General features: G+C 58.1%; 1 protein-coding gene and 1 long non-coding RNA gene across 3 annotated transcripts in view; one reads left to right on the forward strand and one right to left on the reverse strand.

Moving 5' to 3' along the window:
* Positions 1 to 18601, forward strand: part of ITPR3 (inositol 1,4,5-trisphosphate receptor type 3) — a 63913-nt gene that overhangs the window by 36702 nt on the left and 8610 nt on the right. For both annotated transcript variants that reach the window (XM_081295509.1, XM_081295510.1), the window contains exons 15-46: positions 89 to 250; positions 1050 to 1222; positions 1672 to 1791; positions 2112 to 2294; positions 3430 to 3681; positions 3768 to 3912; positions 4269 to 4410; positions 4624 to 4823; positions 5864 to 5993; positions 6433 to 6490; positions 7589 to 7754; positions 8673 to 8837; positions 8919 to 8993; positions 9402 to 9527; positions 10308 to 10430; positions 10510 to 10710; positions 11404 to 11655; positions 11779 to 11904; positions 11996 to 12121; positions 12874 to 12994; positions 13430 to 13620; positions 14063 to 14211; positions 14343 to 14451; positions 14561 to 14651; positions 14765 to 14934; positions 15832 to 16006; positions 16128 to 16312; positions 16530 to 16730; positions 16881 to 16991; positions 17430 to 17525; positions 17609 to 17710; positions 17789 to 17875. In XM_081295509.1, the coding sequence (XP_081151635.1) occupies positions 89 to 250; positions 1050 to 1222; positions 1672 to 1791; positions 2112 to 2294; positions 3430 to 3681; positions 3768 to 3912; positions 4269 to 4410; positions 4624 to 4823; positions 5864 to 5993; positions 6433 to 6490; positions 7589 to 7754; positions 8673 to 8837; positions 8919 to 8993; positions 9402 to 9527; positions 10308 to 10430; positions 10510 to 10710; positions 11404 to 11655; positions 11779 to 11904; positions 11996 to 12121; positions 12874 to 12994; positions 13430 to 13620; positions 14063 to 14211; positions 14343 to 14451; positions 14561 to 14651; positions 14765 to 14934; positions 15832 to 16006; positions 16128 to 16312; positions 16530 to 16730; positions 16881 to 16991; positions 17430 to 17525; positions 17609 to 17710; positions 17789 to 17875 (4713 nt within the window). The remainder of the gene's footprint in view (positions 1 to 88; positions 251 to 1049; positions 1223 to 1671; positions 1792 to 2111; positions 2295 to 3429; positions 3682 to 3767; positions 3913 to 4268; positions 4411 to 4623; positions 4824 to 5863; positions 5994 to 6432; positions 6491 to 7588; positions 7755 to 8672; positions 8838 to 8918; positions 8994 to 9401; positions 9528 to 10307; positions 10431 to 10509; positions 10711 to 11403; positions 11656 to 11778; positions 11905 to 11995; positions 12122 to 12873; positions 12995 to 13429; positions 13621 to 14062; positions 14212 to 14342; positions 14452 to 14560; positions 14652 to 14764; positions 14935 to 15831; positions 16007 to 16127; positions 16313 to 16529; positions 16731 to 16880; positions 16992 to 17429; positions 17526 to 17608; positions 17711 to 17788; positions 17876 to 18601) is intronic.
* LOC308649727 lies at positions 14848 to 16224 on the reverse strand. The gene is made up of 3 exons (XR_014022157.1): positions 16112 to 16224; positions 15253 to 15358; positions 14848 to 14983 (listed from the first exon to the last, which is right to left on the reverse strand). It is a non-coding gene; the product is annotated as an uncharacterized lncRNA (long non-coding RNA).

The following is an 18601-nucleotide window of genomic DNA, read 5'->3' on the forward strand; positions in this document are numbered from 1 at the left end:
TTGGAATCATTTGGGGTTAACGTCAAGAGGTTAACTAGGAGTATGAGCCCATGTGGGAGAATCTCTCCTCATCTTCTGTGTCCCCCAGATCTTTGGCATCCTGAAGGCCCCTTTCCGGGACAAGGGGGGTGAGGGGCCCCTGGTGCGGCTGGAGGAGCTGTCAGACCAGAAGAATGCCCCCTACCAGCACATGTTCCGCCTCTGCTACCGCGTGCTGCGGCACTCCCAGGAGGACTACCGCAAGAACCAGGTGCGCCCCGCCCCCACCTGGGTGCTCATTCATTCTGTGTTCACCTGGTGCACACATGTGTGCCAGGCAGGGCTGGCTTCATGGGCACATGACTTGGCAGGTGATCGAAGGGCTTTGTTCTGGCTTTAGTGATTTGTTGTCTCGAAATTCTTCTTCTTCTTCTTTTTTTTTTAATTGATTTTATTTATTTAAAGAGAGAGAGAGAGAGAGAGAGAGAGAGAGAGAGAGAGAGAGAGAGAGAATTTATTAACATTTATTTTTTAGTTCTCAGCGGACACAACATCTTTGTATGTGGTGCTGAGGATCGAACCCCGGGCTGCCCGCGCATGCTAGGCGAGTGCGCTACCGCTTGAGCCACATCCCCAGCCCCTCTTCTTCTTCTTTTTAGAATTTTTTAGTTGCCAGTGGCTCTCATATATTCTCACTTATTATATGCATCGCTGAGGATTGAACCCAGGGCCTCACGCATGCCAGGCAAGCACTCTACCACTGAGCCACAACTCCCATCTTGAGATTCTTAATTTTTGAACAGAGTTAGTACATTTTGCACTGGGCTCCACAAATTGTGTGCTGGTCCTGCCCTCCCGGAGGTTTCCCTCTGGCTGGGAGACAGACGATGAGCTGAATAACGGTACAGTAGAAAGCCACCCTTCTGCCTGGGCTGGCTGTTTCCGACACACCACCCCCTCCTGAGGTACAGGTCCCCTGCCTGTTGGGTCCCTATCTCTGGGTCCAGGCAGTGTTCTTACCCCATGCCTTGTTGGTGGCTCCCCGTGACCCCTAGCTCATCTGTCCCCAGGAGCACATCGCCAAGCAGTTTGGGATGATGCAGTCCCAGATTGGCTATGACATCCTGGCGGAGGACACCATCACGGCCCTGCTGCACAACAACCGCAAGCTGTTGGAGAAGCACATCACCAAGACCGAGGTGGAGACCTTCGTCAGCCTTGTGCGGAAGAACCGGGAGCCCAGGTGGGACCCCTCCCCTCCGCTCCTGCTGCCCTCTCTCCCTTCCCCGCCCAGTGTGGAAAGTCGGCTGGTGCTGGTTGATAAAATACTGAAACACTCCTGCAGTGTCGGTAAATCACGTCCTCCCCAGCCCCTCTCTGGGATCCTCCCAAATTTGGCCCAATCTAGCCACAGGAGGAGTGCCTCCTGGTGCAGCAGGAGGCCCCATACCTTCTCCAGTGACACCAGTGCCTATACTGAGCTAATGGTTAAACATTTTGAATATTGCCACTGCCTTTGTGCCTCCCCCTGCCCCTCTAGACCCCCAAGTCATCTTCCCTCTGCCCCAGGGTGGTGCTCATGGGCTGTGGTCAGCTGGCTCCAGAGAGGCTGCTGCTTCCAGCTGGGGAAGGGGAAGGTTTTCTCCCTGTGACTGCTGAGCCCCCTTCCTCGTCCTGCTGTCACCACCCCAGGTTCCTGGACTACCTCTCAGACCTGTGTGTGTCCAACCACATCGCTATCCCCGTCACCCAGGAGCTCATCTGTAAGTGCGTGCTGGACCCCAAGAACAGCGACATTCTCATCCAGACTGAGTGAGTGGCTGCGCTGCCCTGTCCACAGCCCTGCAGCCCACCCCAGGGGCCTTAGAGCTTGGGCCCCGCTGGGGTGCAGGCGAGAGCTGGCACCTTGCTCTCTGTGGCTCTGCCACACCCAGCTCTGTGCCTGGCACTGTGGGAGGTGGAATTCGGGCACAGAGGTGAACGAGCCACGGTCCCTGCCCTCGAGGAGCTCACAGGCTGTGCTGGGCACGGAGGTGTCATGGGCGCCTAAGCTGGTACTCAGGGGAGCGAGCTCCATGTGGCTCAGGAGCCCCGCTTGGCTCAGTCTACATGACGGTGCTGTTGGTCTACAGGCTCCGGCCCGTGAAGGAGATGGCCCAGTCGCACGAGTACCTGAGCATCGAGTACTCTGAGGAGGAAGTGTGGCTCACGTGGACCGACAAGAACAACGAGCACCACGAGAAGAGCGTGAGGCAGCTGGCGCAGGAGGCGCGGGCCGGCAACGCCCACGATGAGAACGTGCTCAGTTACTACAGGTGCCCTGGCCCCTCCTCTGTCCTGCACCCGTGGGCGATGGCTGTGGGGAGTGGTGGGGTTCTCCTGCCTCCACAGCAGTGCCCTCACTGCTCACTACCCTCTCGCCCCTGCCCTGCACACAGCCTTCCTCCTAGGACGGTGACAGAAGGACCGCTGTCTTCTTGAGTAGCCCTGGGTGGCCTCGAGGCCAGGCTTGGCATAGCGGCCAGGCTTCAGGGAAACCACATCTGTCTCCAAACATATGCACTTCATTATTATTATTTATAATTTTTTGTGTAGTTGTAGATGGATAGCATGCCTTTATTTTATTTGTGCTGAGGATCAAACCCAGTGCCTCACGTGCATGCTAGGCAAGCGCTCTTCCACCAAGCTACAGCCCCAGCCCATGTACTTCATTATTTTTTAAAAATATTTTTAGTTGTATCAATACTTTTCTTTTATTTATTTTATCAAACCCAGTGCCTCACACATGCTAGGCAGTTGCTCTACCACTGAGCCACATCCCCAGCCCACACATATGGACTTTAAGTCATGGTGCTGGTGGCCCTCTGAGTGGCTGTTTGCAGCCCAGGCACTGTTCTGAGCACTTCTCTGAGCACACATTTATGCCTCACAGCACAGGAAGTAGGTGCCGTCATTGCGCTCCGTTGTACAATGGGGAAATGAAAGAGCAGAGAGGTAAAGGAACTCTCCAGAGCTTACATAGCTGTTAAGTGGGGAGCCTCGGTTCACACCAGGCTGCTGCCTCCACGGGAGGCAGTGTGGTCTCTGAGGAGGATGCAGAGTCCATGACCTCGCCCACTGCAGGGCAGAGCCAAGCCTCCTACAGTGCTGCCCTGATCTCTCCCCAGCTGGTTCCTCCCACCGCACTTCCCCACCCTCTCCAGCCTTCCCCCATCTCTCAGCCACTCACTTCCTGTAAGCACCTCTCCTGGCTGAGCCAGAAAGTCTTTTTCCTCCTTAGCCAAGAAGGAATTGCAATCCTCATCATCACAGATGGGGTTCCTTCCATCTTAAGTTGTGTCCTTTCTATACAGTGGCCAATGTCCCTTAGCCACTTTACAGAGTCCTCACCAAGCCCAAGTGCTAGCAGCCCTGGTCCCCACTATCCTCACCATCTTCCCTGTCCTGCAGGTACCAGCTGAAGCTCTTTGCTCGCATGTGCCTGGACCGGCAGTACCTGGCCATTGACGAAATCTCCCAGCAGCTGGGTGTGGACCTGATCTTCCTGTGCATGGCTGATGAGATGCTGCCCTTCGACCTGCGCGCCTCCTTCTGTCATCTGATGCTGCACGTGCATGTGGACCGGGACCCCCAGGAGCTGGTCACGCCTGTCAAGTTTGCCCGCCTCTGGACTGAGATCCCCACAGCCATCACCATCAAGGAGTGAGAGAGAGTGGCTGGGGCAGACCAGGGCAGAGGCTGAGGTGGGCGGGTCAGGGATCCTGATGCCTCTGCCCCTCCACCCCCAGCTATGATTCCAACCTCAACGCTTCCCGGGACGACAAGAAGAACAAGTTCGCCAGCACCATGGAGTTCGTGGAGGACTACCTCAACAATGTGGTCAGCGAGGCTGTGCCCTTTGCCAACGAGGAGAAGAACAAGCTGACCTATGAGGTGGGCTGGGGGCGCCCAGGGTTGGGGGTTACAGGGGCTCTGGCTTGCATCCTCACTAGGTCTCAGTCTGCACCCAGGGGTGGGTTGTAGAATCTTTGATCCCACTTTCCTCAGTGCCCCAGTAAATGGCTGGGACTCTCACAGCGGGAGCCTTCCGCTCTGACGGCTCGGGGAGGGCTGCCTCTTCCTGGTCCACTCACCTCATCAGCTTAGGGTCTGCCTTTCTGGAGAACCCACCCTCCTGAGAACCCGACCCTCATTATAACCTTTTTCTGTCTTGGCCACACCCTCTGTGAAACCACGCCTCTGCCTGCATTGGCCCCGCCCACCCTCACCTCAGCCCCGCCCCTTCACAGGTGGTCAGCCTGGCGCACAATCTCATCTACTTCGGCTTCTATAGCTTCAGCGAGCTGCTGAGGCTCACACGCACGCTGCTCGGCATCATCGACTGTGTGCAGGGGCCGCCGGCCATGCTGCAGGCCTATGAGGACTCAGGCGGTGAGGCTTTGCCTGCGGGCCACCCGCTGCCCTTGGGTTCCTCAGCCCCCTTTGAGCGTGGGAAGTTCTCTCCAATCACCCTCAGCTGCCACCTGCTTCCTGTCTTTGCCAGGGGTATCATAAACAGTGTGTGTGCTCTGCCTCTCCTGTCACATGGGGACCCTGCTGTGCACACCCTGTGACTCCCTCCTGGGCACCCTCTGTAACCCACAGGCAAGAATGTGCGGAGGTCCATTCAGGGTGTGGGACACATGATGTCCACCATGGTGCTGAGCCGGAAGCAGTCTGTCTTTGGCACTCCCAACCTGCCTGCTGGGGCCGGGGCCACTGAACCTCTGGACAGAAGCAAGTTTGAGGAGAATGAAGACATTGTGGTGATGGAGACCAAGCTGAAGATTCTGGAAATCCTGCAGGTGGCTGAGCCAAGACCATGGTGGGAGGTGTTGGGAATAGGGACAGATGCAAGGAGATGCAGGGGAACCCTTTTGATCTCAGTATTTCATGCTGGAAGGTTCTACAGTGATTGCTGTCTAGCCTGGTGGTCCTCAGGGTTAGTCCCCTGGACCAGCAGCATCACCATCAGCAGGGGACTTGCTAGAAGTGCACGTTCTTAGGCCCCACTCCAGACCTACTGAATCAGGGACACTGGAGGTGTGGCCATGGTCTATTGTGACAAGCCCTTCAGGCGACTCCAATGGGCCCTAAGTCTAGGTTAATCCTCCCATATTATGGATGAGGAAAGTAAAGGGGAAGGCGACCTTCCCAAGGTCACAGGGATTTTTGGAGCAGAGTAGAGATAGGAGAGTCCATTTCTCTGTGAGGTAGATATGGTCATGCCTGTTCTGCGTTTTGCCTGAGACTCCCCAACCACCCCAGGGGAAGGGGCTTATGGGTTTCTGAGGTCTTGTGGCCCCCAGAGGACAGGAGGGTAATGCAGTCATCGGCATGGGGGACCTATTCTGGCCAGGATCTGATTGGGGGAGTCAGAGGAGGGGCTTCTGACTCATTCTGGAAGCTAGGGCTGTCTGCATCAGGGGTGTGGCCAGAGACTCTTCATCTTGGGGATAGAGTCCAGTCAGGTGAACCTTCAAATCTTGTCTTCGTGCCTCAGTTTCCCCTCTGCTTGGGAGCCCCAGGTCTGCTTGGCTGAGCAGGATGGGAGTGCAGGAGTCGGCCCTGGACCTGGGGAGCTTCATTCTCTTTCCCGTCAGTGTCCAGCCTGGCAGGAGGCCCTGGGTGGGCTGGTCGGGCACTCGCTGCCTCTTGCTGGGGAGGCACCAACCCTCTCACTTGGGCAAGAGCATCCCTGGGAGAGGGATCTTGATTTTTTTGTCGTGACATCCGAGAAGCCCTGGAGTGCTAGAGGCCAGTCAGGGTCGCCCTCACCCCTCACGGAGCAGGCAGGCCTCCTGACCCCAGGCCGGCCCTCTCTCCGTCCTCTGCCTGTCTCTAGTTCATCCTCAACGTGCGCCTGGATTACCGCATCTCCTACCTGCTGTCGGTCTTCAAGAAGGAGTTTGTGGAGGTGTTTCCCATGCAGGACAGTGGCGCCGATGGCACAGCACCAGCCTTCGACTCCACCAGTGCGTACCTGGCTTCCACCCCACCTGCAGGCAGTGGCCCAGGGACACACAGGGTAGCGCAGTGGACACCTGGGCAGCTTCCCTTCCCGCCCTTTCCCAGCCTGAACAGGTGGTTCCTCTCCATTGTCCCATTTGATTGCCACATGAGGGGAAGGGCAGGGATCCTTCCCTATTCCTAGGTGGGGAACCGAGGGCTGTGGGGGGCAGGATTTGCCTAAAGTCACAGTTGACCGGACTGAGCCCGGTCAGATCCCAGTCTCCTCACTCCCTGGGCGACAAGCTGCTGTGGTCCTCCCGTGCGTGATTTCCATCCCTGGAACTGCACCTGTGCCTGGGAAGGGGCAGGCGGGGAGCCGCCAGCCAGCCAGTGCAGCCAGGGGGTGATTCTGCTCCCCACCCCTGTGCCCTGTGCCCCACCTGCTCCTCTTACTCCCCTCAGCTGCCAACATGAACCTGGACCGCATTGGGGAGCAGGCAGAGGCCATGTTTGGAGTAGGGTGAGGCGAGGGTTGAGTGTGGGGCTGGGTGGGAGTTGGGTGGGTGATGAGGACTCAGGCCTGATGCCTGCTCCTGGGGCAGTCAGGGTTTCTGGGGCTGGGTGCTGGCTGCTCCCTCTTCCTTTGCAGACCCTCACCAGTGTGCACCCTCTGACCCTCCCCTGCCTGCCCAGCCCCAGCCATGTAGGGACCACCTGGGTCTCAATCATCCTGGTCATTCCCCTGCCTCCAGTCAGGGCTGCTGTGCCTCTACTTGTGCATCAGGGATTGGGCCGGGTGACTGGCAAATGTCCTCCTGTCCCACAGCAGGGAGGGCCTCCGGGGGTTTTGCAACCTGCCCCACCCCCATGCTGGTGGTCTGGGATGGGCCGGACATGGAGCTCCTGCCATTTGTGAGCCCCGCCCTCCTTGAGGTCTAGTGTAGCCCACGGGCCCCTTCTCAGGACAGTGTTTTACATTCATGAAATAAAGCACATTAAATTACAAAGGAAACCTATGGCAGTTGAGAAGCAGTTATCAAAATATTGAAGCAAACCAAGTTGAAGTGATAGTTATATATGGGCCTCTTTATTAACACATTAAATAGCACGCTGCGCCGCCGGTGGGTGTAATTAGCGCCGTCACTTCGAAGCAGTGGTGAATGTAAACAATATTTCACAATTTCTGTTAACAACTCTGAGGTGATGTGAAAACATCTGTTGATTTTCATTGGTGACAAACTCACAAAATACGGCTAGTATTTCCTCATGGAAGGAAGTGTTCCATTTTCGTTAGAGATTGGTAAAAATCACGTTTTCCCACTTCTGTTCCATCTAAGTCCTCTTAGGTGGGGTGGTGAGGTCTGTGGGTCCCCTTAGAAGGGTTCCCTGCTTTATCCAGGGAGGGCCTGAGGGAGCCCAGGGGACACAGATCCCTCGAGGGCCTCAGGCCGGGGGCTGTTTGCACACAGGTGGGAAAACATCAGTATCTTGAACAAATGTCACACTGGGTGCTGCCTCTGCTGAATGGGGGTAGAGAGCGTGCTTGTGCCAGGCCTGGGTCCCTCGGGAGGCAGGTGTGTGCCAGCACACTGACGCCCCGGCACCCTGGTGTCCGCAGGAAGACCAGTAGCATGCTGGAGGTGGACGACGAGGGTGGCCGCATGTTCCTGCGTGTACTCATCCACCTGACCATGCACGACTACGCACCTCTGGTCTCGGGAGCCCTCCAGCTGCTCTTCAAGCACTTCAGCCAGCGACAGGAGGCCATGCACACCTTCAAGCAGGTGAGGGAGGATCCCCTGGCGCTGCCTGAACTGTGCCCTGGGCCGACCTGGGCAACTGGGGGTTCAGTGATTAAGGAGCTCACAGCTCAGGGGAACTTGGGGTGCACATTTGGGTTTCCAGCCTTGCTGAGCTCCTTCAATGCAAGGACCGAGTTGTGGCCACCTTTGTCCCTTCCGGCCTGGCTCAATGTCTGCCCCTTCTTATGTTGTGGGCAGCGCTTGACAGTGTGCAAACTCTATTGTGTACAAACTCTATTACGCACATCAGTGCTGATGCTCTGAACCCTGCCTGGCTCGCAGGCAGCCCTAGCCAAGTAAGTGCCTGGTGTTTGTGACTGACGTCACGGACCCTTGACAGCTCCCTGTGAGATACCTGTGCCAGGTGGGGTTGGTGGTTGACAAGTGCTCACTTGACGTCTCATTATGTCCTGGAATTCTCACAGCAGCCTAATAGTATGGCACCACTGTCATTCCTTTTTTTGAGGGGGGTGGAAGTCCAGGCTCAGGGAGTCTTTCATCCTGGTCTCCTGGCCCAGAGTGAGAGGGGCGGGAGTTAGACGCAGGCCCCCCTCTTTCAGCCAGTGATCATCGATACGGATACACTTTGCCCTGCCCATGGAAGGTCTGGTGAGCTAATGACAGGCCACAGTAATAGTGACATGAGTCAGAGCAGCTGAAGCCAGGTGACGTGCCAGTGCAGGCAGAGTGCCCTTGGCTCCAGAGAAGGCTTCCTGGAAGTGGTGGGCTTTGGCAGGGTGGCAAATGGGAGTAGGATTTGGCTTGATGGAGAAGAACAGGTGGTGGTGGGTGGCACTGGGAGAGGCATCACTAGGTGGGTGACACTAAGGAAGGCACTGGGGTTCTCCAGGTGGACCTGGAGGTACCCATCCACCAGCCAAGACCATCCCCCACCTTCAGGTGCAGCTGCTGATCTCGGCCCAGGACGTGGAGAACTACAAGGTGATCAAATCAGAGCTGGACCGGCTGCGGATGATGGTGGAGAAATCAGAGCTGTGGGTGGACAAGAAAGGCAGTGGCAAGGGCGAGGAGGGGGAGGCAGGCACCGCCAAGGACAAGAAGGAGGTGAGCCTGGTGGCGGGAAGCTGGGGCGGGGAGCCCCGGAGAGCTGGGCCTGGCTGACCCCGATCCTGACTGTGTCCCCAGCGGCCCACGGACGAGGAGGGCTTTCTGCATCCACCAGGGGAGAAGAGCAGTGAGAACTATCAGATCGTCAAGGGCGTGAGTGGCAGAGGGTCCCTGAGGATCTGGGCTCTGCAGACCTCTGTGCCCCGAGGCTTCAGCTGGTTGGCTCTTCCGCCTCCGCCCTCCTGGCCCTCCAGATAGATATCTTCCAGCTTTTCTGGCATGTTCAAAACAACACTGCCAAGGTCCAGATGGAATTATTTTAAAGCCGAAGGAATTTAATGAAATTCCATTTCACAGTCATATTGTTCTATTTACTTTTATGGGTGGAATTGGGTTTTTTAGTGCTTCCCTGGCTTGTTGTGATGGATTGATTCAACAGCTGTGACCTCCTTCCCCCTTCCTGTCCTGGATGAGGCTGGGACTTGGTCATGGAGGGCTGGGCAGAGGGGTCCTGGGGGGGGGGCGAAGGGCTTTGGGCCCACTCGTCTCCCCCTACCCCAGATCCTGGAGAGGCTGAACAAGATGTGTGGGGTCGGGGAGCAGATGAGGAAGAAGCAGCAGCGGCTCCTCAAGAACATGGATGCCCACAAGGTCATGCTGGACCTGCTGCAGATCCCCTACGACAAGGTGACCCTGACCTCCAACCTCTGGCTCCAGGGGGCAGCTCTATCCCTATCCCTGACCCAGTCCAAGTCGTGCGCTGGTCCCTACTGCTGACCTAACTCAGCCTCACCCTGACCTTTGACTCTGTCTTGTGCCCCGACTCACCTTGACCCTGAGTCCACTCTTAGTATCCTCTCACCTTTGCCCTTCCGCCCCTAATCCTGATCCACCTTGACGTTGATTTGACCCAGCCTCATCCCACTTCTTAATCTGACCCCGATTTCCTTCCCCTCTTCTAGGCTAACCCTGATTATCACAGTTCCATCTCAACCTTTGACCTTTAGCTCCTTAACTTCACTATACTGACCCTGGTTTGATCCATCCTCTCCTTGACCTGTGATATCAGCTCTGGTCTTGTCCCAAACCCTGCTTTTGATTTCCTACCCCAGCATCATCTGGACATCTTCCCCTGACCTGTCCCCAGGCCCACTGGGCCCCTGACCCCAGTCTTAGCCTCATCCTGAGTTCTGACTCTCACCTTAGCTGCTGTTGATCTTGATAGGTTCCTAGCTCCATCCTGACTCTGAGTGTGACACCACCCGGCTCTTCTTGACCCTGACCCCTTTGCCCCCTCCCTGCTCTCCAGCGGCACCTCCCCCTCTGCTCCTCAGCCCCTCACTCTTTTCCATCCTGGCCTCGAGGCCCAGATCCCACTCTGGCCTCCTTGTGAGCCCCATCCCAAACCCTGACCACACTGTGCCTGTCCAGCTTGGGCCCAGCACCCTCTCCCCTTCCCACGCCCAGAGCGACACCAAGATGCTGGAGATCCTGCGCTACACACACCAGTTCCTGCAGAAGTTCTGCGCGGGAAACCCCGGCAACCAGGCCCTGCTACACAAGAACCTGCACCTCTTCCTCACGCCGGGGGTGAGGGCACGGGGGGAGCACCAGGGCAGGTGGGGCACGGTGCCCAGACCCTTCCTGACCCCTGCCCATCCTGGCACAGCTCCTGGAGGCGGAGACCATGCAGCACATCTTCCTCAACAACTACCAGCTGTGCTCCGAGATCAGCGAGCCCGTGCTGCAGCACTTCGTGCACCTGCTGGCCACCCACGGGCGCCACGTGCAGTACCTGGACTTCCTGCACACTGTCATCAAGGCCGAGGGCAAGTACGTCAAGAAGTGCCAGGACATGATCATGACCGAGGTGAGGGCGGGCGCGGGGAGGTGCCGGGAAATGGGGTTGCAGGCTGCAGAGTTGGGAGTCCGACAGGGTTGGGAGGCGCTGCAGGGAGAACTAAGGTTGCAGGTCTGGTAGAACTCAGGCGTTTGATGCACAGTGGGTACTCAATAAATACCTGCTCACCAAAGGCATGCAGCCTGCGGGGCTGAGTCTACATCTGGAGCATCTTGCAGTGTGGGATGGGGAAGAAGGGAGTCACCGCAGCAAGAGTAGGGACGTCAGAAATGAGGCTGGGGGGCTGGAAGTGTTTGCAGTGCTAACTGCTAATTGCCATTATTATTTCACATAATTGCTGCCACAGAGGGACACAGTGTGCGCTCTGTGAGGGTTTTGATTACCCGCTGTGGGAGCCCAGGGGAGGGAGGGGCCAGCCAAGGGTGAGAGTAGAGGGGTGGTCTCTGAGACCAGCGTGGATGGGGCATCTTTCCCCACAGTGGGGAGGGGGGATTTCCGGGTCTTGGTGAGTGTTTCTGATGACTGAGGGTCTGAGCTGTCAGTCAGAGCTTCCAGAATGCAGGCAGGGGAGGGTTTTCCTGGTGCTGGGCAAACGCTGGGGCTGGGTCTGTGTCCCCGGCTCTCCCTGGAAAGCGCAGAGCGGGGCAGGGCCAGAGTCTGCTGGACTGAGGAGTCTGATGCCCGCCCACCTCCCACCTGCAGCTGACGAATGCAGGCGACGACGTGGTCGTGTTCTACAATGACAAGGCCTCACTGGCCCACCTGCTGGACATGATGAAGGCCGCCCGAGATGGTGTGGAGGACCACAGCCCCCTCATGTACCACATCTCCCTGGTGGACCTGCTGGCCGCCTGTGCTGAGGGCAAGAACGTCTACACTGAGATCAAGTGCACCTCCCTGCTGCCGCTGGAGGACGTGGTGTCCGTGGTGACCCATGAGGACTGCATCACCGAGGTGGGGAGGCAGGGGGCGAGGTAGACAGCCACCGCGAGGCCAGGGGTGGAGCGGGCATCGCACAGGCCGGAGGACCTGGGCCCAGCCCCACTGGCTCCTGACCCCTCCCCGCCCACTGCCCAGGTGAAGATGGCCTATGTGAACTTTGTGAACCACTGCTACGTGGACACGGAGGTGGAGATGAAGGAGATCTACACCAGCAACCACATCTGGACACTCTTTGAGAGCTTCACCCTGGACATGGCGCGGGTGTGTAGGGGCCAGGGGGCAGGGGCAGCCTCCCACCAGGGAGTGGAGGGACCCCCGTGAGGACCGCTGGGACCCCTCTCTCCTCCCCCAGGTCTGCAGCAAGCGTGAGAAGCGCCTGGCAGACCCCACCCTGGAGAAGTACGTGCTGACCGTGGTGCTGGATACCATCAACGCCTTCTTCAGCTCCCCGTTCTCGGAGAATAGCACCTCGCTGCAGGTGAGCCTCTTAGCACCAGTGGACGGGGCTGTCCTGGTGTAGGGAAGTGGGGATGAGAATGGAGGGTTTGGCACATGCCTGTAATCTCCGTGACTTGGGAGGCTGAGGCAGGAGGATCCTGAGTTCAAAGCCAGCCTCAGCAACTTAGTGAGGCCTTAGGTAACTCAGGGAGACTCTGTCTCCAAATAAAATATAAAATACGGCTGGGGATGTGGCTCAGTGGTTCAGTGCCCTTGGATTCAATCCCCAGTACAAAAAAAAAAAAAGAAAGAAAGAAAGAAAAAAAGAAAGTGTGCCTTCTAAAGACCTTTAGCTTTTAAACTATGTAAATACATCATTTTTCCCTTTTAATTAACTTTTTAAAAAATTTTTTGTGGGGGGCTGGGGTTATAGCTCAGTAGTACAGTGCTTGTCTAACATGTGCAAAGCCCTGAGTTCAGTCCTCAGAATCACCAAAAAACAAATTAGTAAAAAATGAGTAAAAAAAAAAAAAAGGAAATTAGTAAAAAAAAAAAAAAAAAGGAACAAAAGAGTAAGTGATACAACTGTGATCCCAGATTTGGACCTTATGGAGTAACTCAGCTGTTGTGTATGTTGGCCAGGTTGTGCACTGCTGAAGGGATTGGGGATGACTCTGTTTGGTATAGAAGTAGGTGGTGGCTAATGAAGGCCCTGTCCTTGGACCCTGGCCACTGGACCGGGGCTTTCCCAGGGGAGGGTGGCTGAGCGAGGGGTCGTGTGGCCTCTTGCAGACACACCAGACGATCGTGGTACAGCTGCTGCAGTCCACCACGCGGCTGCTCGAGTGTCCATGGTTGCAGCAGCAGCACAAGGGCTCCGTGGAGGCCTGCATTCGCACCCTCGCCATGGTGGGTGAGTGTGCCAGGCGCGGGCCAGCTCCAGGCCACTGCTCCCTCCTTTTACCACAGGGGCACCTGCCTCACAGCACCTCACCCTAACCTCTCCCATCACCTGCTCCCAGGTGATTCTGTAAGTCCTTCTGGGTGTCTACCTGGCATCCCAGCAATTAAGAGAAGCTGTTTTCTCCTTGAGTCAGCTCCCCAGAGGAACAGTGCAGTGACATTCCCCAACTCGAGTTGTGCGTGTGCGCATGTGCAAACGATCTCAGGCAGAAGGAGCCAGTCTGTGGTTAGGAATAGGTGGAGAAGAGGCAGTAGTGGGCAGAATCAGAGACACTCGGGTGGGAGCTGGGGCGGGATCCTCGCACCTTGGTCTGGTTTGTCCTGTCCCACCATGTGGCAGCCCCTGGCAGCCCGAGCCTGGCCTCCAGCCCCTCCCCTCCCCCAGCTAAGGGCCGGGCCATCTTGCTGCCCATGGACCTGGACGCCCACATCAGCTCCCTGCTCAGCAGTGGAACCAGCTGTGCCGCCGCCGCCCAGCGGAACGCCTCCAACTACAAGTCGGCCACGCGGGCCTTCCCCCGGGTCACCCCCACCGCCAACCAGTGGGACTATAAGAACATCATCGAGAAGCTGCAGGTGGGAGTGGGTGCCTGGCCTCCTATGAAGGGCCGCACCCTGTGGCCAGGACTGAGGTGTCAGCAGAGCCCAGAGGCGAGTGGGTGGGGCCGGAGCTCCTGGAGGGTTGGGACCACCTCTCAACAGCACCCTCCTGTGTGTCCACAGTTCTCTCTTGTTGTCTGCAGAGGGAGCATGGGGAGTGGGGGGGGGGGGCTATTGTTTCCACATGGAGGGAGACTGAGGCTCAGAGAGGGCAAGGAGTTGATGCAAGGCCACACAGAACTAGAAGGAGATAAGTCGGGTCTTGGGGATCTCAGCCAGGCGCTCAGGGAGTCTGGGGGTGCAGGGCCCTCCGACAGGCGCAGGCCCATCTGCAGGGCTGTTTGGTGTTTGGGTGGGGGAGTGGTGGTCAGGCCCTGACCCTCTCTTGGGTGGCGGTGACCCTGCCTGGCTCTTCCAGGACATCATCACAGCCCTGGAGGAGAGGCTGAAGCCACTGGTGCAGGCAGAGCTGTCTGTGCTGGTCGACGTCCTGCACTGGCCCGAGCTGCTCTTCCTGGAGGGCAGCGAGGCCTATCAGCGCTGTGAGAGTGGGGGCTTCCTGTCCAAGTGAGTGGGACTCTGGGACACCGTGGCATGGTGGCCTGGGCCAGGGGAGGGTCTGGTGGGGACCGGATGGGCCCTGGTTGGGGAGGTGGCTGGAGGGAGGGAGGCCCCCTGAGCCGCCCTCACTGGTCCAGGCTGATCCAGCACACGAAGGACCTCATGGAGCCCGAGGAGAAGCTGTGCATCAAGGTGCTGCGGACCCTGCAGCAGATGCTGCTCAAGAAGAGCAAGTACGGGGATCGGGTGAGTGCCGGGCTGGGGCACACCAGGGGGGCTGGACACCGGCAGGCCAGGCCCAGGGTGCAGGGGTGCGGGAGGACCCTCGGGCAACCTCACTCCCGTCCTCCCCCAGGGCAACCAGCTACGCAAGATGCTGCTACAAAACTACCTCCAGAACCGGAAGTCCAGCTCTCGGGGGGACCTTCCAGACCCCATGGGCACTGGTCAGTGCTGCCTTCTCCTCCTGTGTCTCTGGGTGGCCTGTTCTCCCAGTCCTGGGCCCCTCCCCCACCACCCCCTGCCCACCAGCTTTCCCTCAAGTGAGTCCCCACCCCAGGCCTGGACCAAGACTGGTCAGCAATCGCTGCCACCCAGTGCCGGCTGGACAAGGAGGGGGCCACCAAGCTGGTGTGTGATCTCATCACCAGCACCAAGAATGAGAAGATCTTCCAGGAGAGCATTGGTCTGGCCATCCGCCTGCTGGATGGGGGCAACACCGAGATCCAGGTGTGCAGTGGGCGGGGACCACACCTCTACCTCCTCTGGGTGGCACGTGCTGTTGGGGAGGCGGGTCACTGAGGCTTGGGGGCTTGGCTGCAGGCCTGGGTGCTGGTGGCCACCCAGGATGTTTCCACCTCCCCCATGTGCACCCCTTTCTCCCTGAACCAGGCCTGAGCACTCTCCTCACTGCCCACCCCCACGGTGTCCCCCCATCTTGGCCTCTCAGCCTCTCCCAGGCCTCCTTGCCTCCCTCCTCTCCCACAGCCTCCAGGTCTGGCTCCTCCACAGGCCCTCCCCACTTAGCCTCACCGTCCAAACACTCACCATTTGATAAATCACTGGTGAGCGCCATCTGTGTGCCTGGCAGTGTTCTAGAACCGAGGGTTTATCAGCAAAGAGACAAAATCTGTGTTCTCTTGGTACTTGCGTCCTAGAGGGGACAAGGGTGATAAGTTAACTGCATGCAGGATGGAGGGCGTGGCTCAGGCCAGGGGCTCTGGGGTGCAGGCATGGGTCTTGTTAAAGGGAGTGGCAGGCCAGGCCCCAGAGGGCACGGGAATGGGACCTAAGGTGAGCATGTGCACACCTGGGGAGACTCTGGGTGGGGCACCTGTGCAAGGGTGGAAGAGGAGGAGGGTGGGGCCATCACATGGGGGAGGCCATGACTTTTCTTAGGGGGACATGGAGCCTCTGCTGGGTTTCAAGCATAGCAGGAACATGACTTAGACTTCAAAGGGAGCCCTCTGGCTGCTGTGTGTGGGGGAGGGCAAACGCAGGAGCCACAGGCACTGCAGGGGCTGAGGAGGGGGTGCAGGCCTCCAGCAGGGCACCCTCAGCAGTTTGGCCCTCAGGCCCTTCCCTGTCCCTGTGCTGAGGCTGCTCCCCTCCACTGTCCACCTCCAGAAGTCCTTCTATAACCTGATGACAAGCGACAAGAAATCAGAGCGCTTCTTCAAGGTCCTGCATGACCGCATGAAGCGGGCCCAGCAGGAGACCAAATCCACAGTAGCCGTCAACATGAATGACCTGGGCAGCCAGTCCCGTGAGGACCGTGAGCCGACAGACCCTACTGCCAAAGGTCAGGGGTGCAAAGCAGGGGCACAGGGTGCATGGTGGCGGGGGGCTCAGGCAAGGGACAGAGGTGAGGGTGAGGGGTTGGCAGCTCCCAGAGGCCCAGCCCTACCTGGTCTCCCCCGCAGGTCGTGTGGCCTCCTTCTCCATGCCTGGCTCCTCCTACCGCTATTCCCTGGGCCCCAGCCTGGGCCGGGGGCACGAGGCGGGTGAGCGCGTGCAGAGCAGCGAGATGGGCCTATCTGTGCTCATCATGCAGCCCATCCTGCGCTTTCTGCAGCTGCTGTGCGAGAACCATAACCGCGACCTGCAGGTGAGCACCTGACCTGCACCTGCCCTGGCCCTCTGTCCAGCCAGCCCCTGGGCCCTGCCTGCTCCCTGGCCGTGCCCTGTGGCTGGTGCCCATGGTCTGGCTGGCCACCATGCTCTGTGGTGGCAATTCCCCTGCCCCTGCGGCACACAGGACCATGGTCCTCAGATAGGCCTCCCCCAGCTGCTGGAGCCCCGCTGTGCCCATCTGTGTTCTACAGAATTTCCTGCGCTGTCAGAACAACAAGACCAACTACAACCTGGTGTGTGAGACGCTGCAGTTCCTGGACATCATGTGTGGCAGCACCACTGGGGGCCTGGGGCTGCTGGGGCTCTACATCAATGAGGACAATGTGGGCCTTGTCATCCAGACCTTGGAGACCCTCACTGAGTACTGCCAGGGCCCCTGCCACGAGAACCAAGTGAGCTGCCTGGCTGGGTGGGTGGCAGTTGGGGTGGCAGGTGAACGTGTAGGTGGGTGGAGCCGGTGGGGCAGGGAAAGAGGCTGAGGCCGCTGAAGCCACCACAGTTCCTAGGGGTCTGGACCCTGTGTCTCCCACTGCTTCCTTTAGACCTGCATCGTGACGCATGAGTCCAATGGCATAGACATCATCACAGCACTGATTCTCAATGACATCAGCCCCCTGTGCAAGTACCGGATGGATCTGGTGCTGCAACTCAAGGTGGGGCCCGTGGCAGGCCCACGTGAGCATGCCCAGGAGGATGCCTGTGCACATGTGCATGTGTGGCTTGGCGTTGAGTGTGCATAGTGGAGTGCGTGATGGGGGCATTGTGTGTGTGTGTGTGTGTGAGCGTGTCATGATGTGCACACACATGCCTATAATATGTGCACATTTACATTCCTCAAGAGTACACGTGAGCAAACATGCTGGGTTCACACTTAAGAGGCAGGTGCATTCTGGGTTCACCCAAGGACTTCCTGTGTGCCCGCTGTCTGGGGGTTGGTGTGCATTTTTCACAGGGTGGGGTGAGCACAGGCCTGGGTGGGGGATGGGAAGGGCGTGGCACATCTTGGGGACTGGCTAGTGTGAGGAAAGGTTGTTGGGGGTATGGAGGGTGCTCTCAGACTCGGACCTGCTTCCCTGGCCTTTCCCACCCAGGACAATGCGTCCAAGCTGCTCCTGGCTCTGATGGAGAGCCGCCATGACAGTGAAAATGCCGAGCGCATCCTCATCAGCCTGCGGCCCCAGGAGCTGGTGAGAGGGGCAGGTGGGATGACAGCCCTGGGCAGGGTGTGCTGGGCAGGAGGAGGGCCTTCAAGCAGGCGCTGCCCCTCCAGGTGGACGTCATCAAGAAGGCCTACCTGCAGGAAGAGGAGCGGGAGAATTCTGAGGTGAGCCCACGTGAAGTGGGCCACAACATCTACATCCTGGCCCTACAGGTACTGACTCCACCTGGCCCCACCCCTGCGGCCATGCCCCCATAGACCCTGCCAATAACCATGCTGCCCTCTGCTTAGCTTTCCAGGCACAACAAACAGCTGCAGCATCTGCTGAGACCCGTGAGACGCATCCAAGAGGAGGAGGCTGAGGGCATCTCTTCAATGGTGGGTGTACTGGGAAAGTAGGGGTGGGTAGGCTTAGGCCTAGGAACTGGGACTCAGGCCTAGCAGGTTGGCCTGGCGGGAGATTGGATGGCCTCTATCTGGGGGCCTGGTTGGGGTGAGGGCAGAGGTGGGAATTTGGGAAGAGCAAGGTATAGGGCCTGGAAGAGAAGAGGCTTGGTACTAGGGAGGAGCTTGGAGCCGAGTTGGGCTACAACTTGGGGTCAAGGCTTGGGATGGGAGTTGGCTAGATAAAACCTGGATTTAAAAGTAGAAGCAAGCTGACACCATGGAGCACCAGTGTAATCCAGTGACTTGGAAGGCTGAGGCAGGAGGATTGCAAGATCAAGGCCAGCCTCAGAAATTTGTAAATAAAAAACAGAAATGTCTGGAGATGTAGCTCAGTGGAATAGCACCCCTGGGTTCAATCCCAGAGCTGGAAAAAAAAATTTGCACGCAATACCAGGGTGGATCTGGGGTGGGTCTGGTCACACCTGGACATGACTGAAGGTGCCCATTGTCCTGTAGGAGCCTCTGGCTGTGGTTCTTTTACCTCTAGATGCTCTGAGCTGGATCCTAGTTGGGAAGGCCTGGTCTGGGCTGCTACAGGGGCAGGGGGCATTCCTTGGGGTTTAGTTGGAACTGGGACTCAGGCCTAGCAGGTTGGGGTCAGTGCCAGGCCTGGCTGTGGGAGCTTTGGGGCCTGACCAAGGCACCCTCCCTGACCTC

The sequence above is a fragment of the Spermophilus citellus genome, assembly GCF_964194105.1.
Source record: "Spermophilus citellus genome assembly, chromosome: 5".
In the NCBI taxonomy this organism is placed as follows: domain Eukaryota; kingdom Metazoa; phylum Chordata; class Mammalia; order Rodentia; family Sciuridae; genus Spermophilus; species Spermophilus citellus.